General features: G+C 49.6%; 1 protein-coding gene across 2 annotated transcripts in view; it reads left to right on the top strand.

The window, feature by feature from the left end:
* The window catches only part of PLCG2 (phospholipase C gamma 2), a 145,604-nt gene that overhangs the window by 102,877 nt on the left and 36,727 nt on the right, over positions 1–6,000 (top strand). For both annotated transcript variants that reach the window (XM_036440576.2, XM_036440577.2), the window contains exons 22-25: positions 696–805; positions 1,870–1,966; positions 3,286–3,352; positions 5,436–5,593. In XM_036440576.2, the coding sequence (XP_036296469.1) occupies positions 696–805; positions 1,870–1,966; positions 3,286–3,352; positions 5,436–5,593 (432 nt within the window). The remainder of the gene's footprint in view (positions 1–695; positions 806–1,869; positions 1,967–3,285; positions 3,353–5,435; positions 5,594–6,000) is intronic.

Raw genomic sequence — 6,000 nt, 5'->3', positions numbered from 1 at the left:
ATTAGTTTTACTGGATTCCTTGTAAAACCTGTTCACCTTTCCTTGGTGGGGGTAGGGGGATTGTTGCTGATCTAAACAGGTTTGACAGCTTCCGATTTTATGATTCACATTTGCTTGTTGCATGGGTATTCATTTTGCCATGGATTTGTGCTTGCCACGCAGGCATTAAAGCAAATTCATTGAAGAAAAATTTTATTCTGAGTAAGTTCTGGGTTGTTTCCACTGAGATCATCTTTTAATGGCTTTCATGGAGGAGTGCCTCAGTTACTCTTGCAAAATGTCTGTGTCCTGCAGGAGTCCAGTTAGGGGCCCCCTGGCCTGGTAAATATTGGTGAGGCCGAGGATGGTCAGGAATGGTGTTGAGTTTGAATTTCTGGGAGGGTTGTTGAGCATGGGCTCTGAGGACTTCAAAGGTGGTGGTCATGGCTTAATCTGAAAGGCGTGTTGAGGAAATGCAGCAGTTTTGGATGGTTGGGGTGCCCTTGGCTCTGACCAGTCCCCGTCTCTACCGGTGATTTTTTGAGACTATGGAGTCTTCGCAATGCTAGAAACTTGCCAACAGATGGTGCTGTAACCCTGGACTGAAGCCTCTGACTCCCTAGGGAGAATTAAATGTGCGACAGTACTAGTACATGCAGAAGCCTCCCTTTGCTCATCAGCCTGCCTGACCTTTTTCTTCTTGTTTTCCCTGAAAGCCTCAGAGAACCGTGAAAGCTCTGTATGACTACAAAGCCAAGCAGAGTGACGAGCTGAGCTTCTGCCGTGGTGCCCTCATTCACAACGTCTCCAAGGAGCCCGGGGGCTGGTAAGGTTGAGCTGCTTGGCGGATGCACTTCATGGGTCACTTTTTGGTGGTGAGACACAAGTGCCAGCTGAGCTCGGACCCTTGTTTTCTGTGCTCTGAGCTGGCTTTGATCGTTCTACCTTCTCTGGGAAATGGCTTGATACCTGCATGTTGTATGCGGAAAAGCGGATAAACACCAATTATTATCATATTGAATCACATAGCATAATATCATAATAGCAGCTTCCGTTTCTGAGGTCTTCCTGTGTGCCATGCACTGTGCTGATAGCTTTCAGACGTTATCTGACCAAATCCTCGTTACGACCCTGTGGAGTTTTTACTATGACGATCCCCAAGTTATAGATGTGGCAAATGAGACTTTCCAAACTTCCACAGCTACTAAGTAGCTCAGGCTCTTTCCATTCCATAAGCCTGGCATTATTTTAAATTCAAATTCTTATGCTACAGCTTAGTCCTGTGCCCTATGCAGTGGCCCCATCCTGGGTTGAAGAAGACACATTTTAGGTCAAGGGGACCTGGTGAGCTGAGGTCCAGTTAGCGCTTCCCTCTGTTCACGTGGGAAGAAAAACTTGCTGCCCAGCCATAGGCCCCATTGTAGGTGGTTCTGTGGGGGTGATTTCTACCTGAGAGCTGTAAGAATTTGTTCATAACCATGAACACTGGCAGAGATTCAAGCGCCTCACAAGATCAATATCTCATCTTCCCACAAGACAGCTGAGCCTGCATTTTGCAAACAAACTGGCTCAGAGAAGTACAGTAACTTGTCCAGGGTCACACAGCAGGCTGAGATTTGAAGTCAGACCTTCTGATTCCAGAGCGCACACTCTTAACCTAACTCATGTATGGGCTCCATGAGTTTGACCAAATGGCAAGAGGATTTATCCCCAATCCCACTCATTGCTGATAAAAAAATCAGAGGATCCCTTTGAAATGCTCCATTATCTCAACACCTCCTCTAGTCATTCGGTCACTGGCCTTTCTCTCACCAGCAGCCTTGATCTTAAGGGACAGTAATGAATTAACACTGCCCAGCAAGGCCCTTGATGTCATCTGTGTTTATCTAGGTGGAAAGGCGACTATGGAACCAAAATCCAGCACTACTTCCCGTCCAATTACGTCGAGGACATTTCAACGGTTGATGTGGAGGAGCTCGAGAAGCAGGTGAGTCTCCATCGTTGCAGGGAGAGACCTGCTAATCCTCAGGGAATCCACTGAGTCACCTCAATGGTTATATTTTATACATGATGGCGTATGGTCCCCGAGGGGCCATGCAGCAGAGTGACATGGAAATCAGTTGTGGGTGAAAGTCACTGTGACGAGCCCTCATATTTTAATCAGGCTGTTCTGGGCTGGAAAGGTTTGAATATGCAGGAGAAATCTCTCTAGAGTGAAAATGGCCAAATGGGGAATATGTCCTTTGCCTAAAGCAGCTTGCAAATGAAACACATTCTGTTTGGCCAGCCAGACATTCAGAACGAACGTGCTTGGTGTGGCTAAGCAAGCAGGCCAACGTGGAAGGTGCGTTGAGACCTTCCTGGTGACACGGCAAACCTGGTCTCTGTGTCCTGCTTCCTCTTGCCCAGCAGACTCAAAGATAAGCCATTTTCACTGTGACAGCACTCTTTATAATGCAGGCTTTAAGGTCCTGTTTGAGTTTAAGGAATTTGCCGAGTGAGTTGGGGCAATCTGGGAAGGCTGGCGTGGAGGAAGGGGCATTTGAACCTTAAAAGTTAAGTTAGAAATCAGCAGCAAGAGCCCGACAGAAGGGAATTCCAGGTGGAAGGTACCACCTAAGCAAAGGTGTGGTGGTGGGAACGTGATTGTGTTCAGTGTGTTCAACCGGAGGCAGAGATGTAACCCCCTTATTGCATCTGTCCATGATGCCCCTACCCACAGAGCATTAGCCTGGTGGAGGAATGGGGGTGTGCAGGCAATGGGCAGATGCACAATTCTGGTAGATCTCCTAAGACAAGGCATTCCCTGTCTCACCTGGACCTGGGGATGGTTCAGATGTACAGTGGGAGGTAGAGCTGGAAGGCTAATAAGGGCTCCTAGAAAGCCTTAAAGTCAGATGACAGAGTGTGGATGTTGCTCCAATAGGACGGGGAGAGTCCCAGAAGGTTCTTGAGTTGTGCTTTAGGAGAACAGAGAGTCCCATTTCATCATAATGTCAGAATAAAGAGTCTGGGATGTTTTTGAAATCAGATCTATGGAAACCTGTTTTAGAATTCACAAGGCACATTTTTTTACAGATTAGAAAATGAATCGCCGAACCTGCTGGCACCTGCTCACTGCTGAGTCCCTATCAGTAAAACGCTTCATTAGTTAGCTCTCTCCCCTCGGATGTATCCTGTAATGAAAATGCATTTTAAACAGTTCTACAGGCAGTGTCTCCGCTAAACGGTGTGCTTTGGAAACAGGTTGTCTTTTGTGATTGTACCTGTTAAGGCTAATATGAGTTATGTCTTATTTCTTCACAGATTATTGAAGACAATCCCTTAGGGTCTCTTTGCAAAGGAATATTGGATCTCAACACCTATAATGTTGGTACGTTCACACATGGCGTTAGCCTGGATTCCCACCCAAATCCTCCAATCTGGCCTCAGAACCACCCCCTGCAGGGAGGCGGCCCTCGTTGGGTCCTTCTGGCCTTGACTTGGATGCTCCCGTTGAGTATTGGGCCAGGCTGGTTGCTGACTGCAGTGTCATGCCTGCTGTTAATAACTATAAAGTGCCAGCACGGGGTCTGGTGGAGAGGAAGGGCTAGATGAATGTTTAATGTTGTTATTCCAAACATCATCTCAGAGATCTGCCGGGGTTTCCCATGCTACTTTAAGAGGAGCCAGGCTGTTGGCCCGGCTGTGGAGCAGCATGGAGTTAGGAGTGTCTGGTTGTAAGCCCAGCTCGGCCTCTCAGTTGCTATGACACCCTGGATCTGTCACTTCTCTCTGAACCTCCACTTGCTGGCTGCTCAGCTGGGCATGGGGAAACCTTGGCCTGCCCACCTTGGAGTCTGGTGCAAGGGGGGATGTGACTGCACAGCCCGCGCACACAGGCGCACACAACGGTGCCAGTGATAGTTTCACCCTCCGAGCCGTCAGTACATCTGAGCCTTTAAGCGGGGCTGCAGCAGCTTCCACACGGAGGGACAGAAGGCAGTGAGAACACTGGGCAAGAAGCCCACGCAGCGCTTCTCTCTGAGCAGCCATGTTTCCACAGCTCCGTGCAGTCTATCCATGCATTAGCCTGGGCCTATTCCCAACAGTGTTTTTGCTGGGAAGGCCTGAGCAGGGTCCTAAGCCTCAGATAACAATAATGCCAGGAACGTTCTGCTTCTAGGGTCAGCTCTTTGCTTTTACTATTTATTACCTGTGGTGTTTTTTTTTGTGTGTGTGTGTGTGTGTGTGTGTGTGTGTGTGTGTTTTCTTGACAACAACCTGATAGGGTAGGTAAGAGAGGGATTCTTGGTTTCAGTTAACAGGCAAGAAAACCAAGCCCTAAGTGACCACAAGCCCTGCCCAAGGTCCCCACCAAGTTCATGGCTGAGCTGAGATTCACTTGTGTTGCTCTGTATGTTGTCTGCCCTGTGTTTGCAGAGCATGGGCATGTGGCTGAGTGGTTAGGAATAGGAGCCTTGGAGCCAGGTCTGACTCGAGCCTCAGCTTTGCCATGACTAGCTGTGTGACCCTCCATGTGTCACTTCCCCTCAGCGTGTCTGTTTCCTCCTCCTGTAAAATGGGCGTGGCAAGCATAGCACTCCAGAAGGTTGAAATAAAGATGGAATGAGATAGTGTATGTAATCTGCTTAGAATATTGCCTGGCACAGACAAGCCCAGAGATCTCAGTGACTAATGTTACTTGGCAGATCCTTATCCTCTCGTGGCCTTCATTTTCTTACCTAGAAAACTTCTCTGCAGAGAGAATCTGTTCCATGCCTCCCTCCCACCTCCTGGTGGCTGCTAGCCACCCCCGGTGTCCCTTGGCTCGTGGCTGCATCAGTCCAGCCTCTGCCCCCATCCCTTTATTTTTTTTTAATTTTTTTATTTTTAAATATATTTTATTGATTTTGTACAGAGAGGGAGAGAGCCAGAAACATCGATGAGAGAGAGTCATCCATCAGCTGCCCCTTGCACACCCCCTACTGGGGATATACCCGTAACCAAGGTACATGCCCTTGACCGGAATCGAACCCGGGTCCCCTCAGTCCCCAAGCCGACGCTCTATCCATTGAGCCAAACCAGTCTCGGCTGCCCTCATCCCTTTAGTGGCCGCCATCCCTGTGTCTGTGTCTCGTTTCCCTCTTCTTTCTCTGATAAGAACACCGGCTCTTAGATGACTCTAGGATGGCCTCATCCTGAGATCCTTTAAGTACATCTGCAACTGTATTCACATTTCTAGGCACCAGGGGTTAGGATGTGGGTCTGTTTGGAGAACACAGCTCAGGCTGCTGCATAGCCTGAACAGTGACATGTGGAGTGGAGACACTGCCTGGCACAAAGCAGAGGTCCCTGTCAGCACGGCCCACGCAGTGGCTTTTGGGTTCATGACTGACGTGGCTCGGACAGCGTGCAGGCTGGTCTCCATGGCTCTCTAACAGGCTGACCAGGGCTCGTGTTGTTCTCTCACAAAGTGAAAGCCCCGCACGGGAAGAACCAGAAACCTTTCGTCTTTATCCTGGAGCCCAAGAAGCAGGGTGACCCCCCAGTGGAGTTTGCCACGGACCGGGTGGAGGAGCTCTTCGAGTGGTTCCAGAGCATCCGGCAAATCACCTGGAAGATCGACACCAAGGTAGGCCCCTCAGCTCAGCTGGGCCCGGGTGGGCCTGGTGTGCTCTGCTGAGCTGTGGGTGGGTCTCGGCAGCAGGAGGTGCGGGCCCAGGGCCACACAGAATCCAGGGAGGCGAAGGGGTGGGTTCGGATAATAGGAGCGCTAATCGTTTTGAAGAGGAAGGGATGTCGAGGTCCCCGGGGCTAGTGCAGACCTTCAGAAGTCAGAGTGTGTGCAGTGACTCTTGATGTTTAGGGCCATAGCTTGACAAGAGAGTTTTGCCTTCCTTATTTTGAGTGTTTTCTTGTCTCTAAACGTTGTTCAAAGCAGGTGGGATCCCTCCTACAGCGAGCATGCCCTGAGCTCACCTCCCTGGGCCTGCAGTGGCCCTGGGAAAATGTAATTGTTTGTGTTGTGGAAGAACTTCC

Source organism: Pipistrellus kuhlii, unplaced genomic scaffold (genome assembly GCF_014108245.1).
Source record: "Pipistrellus kuhlii isolate mPipKuh1 unplaced genomic scaffold, mPipKuh1.p scaffold_m20_p_17, whole genome shotgun sequence".
NCBI lineage: Eukaryota > Metazoa > Chordata > Mammalia > Chiroptera > Vespertilionidae > Pipistrellus > Pipistrellus kuhlii.
Note: the sequence above shows the minus strand (reverse complement) of the source record. Positions and strands in the feature narration are given on the sequence as shown.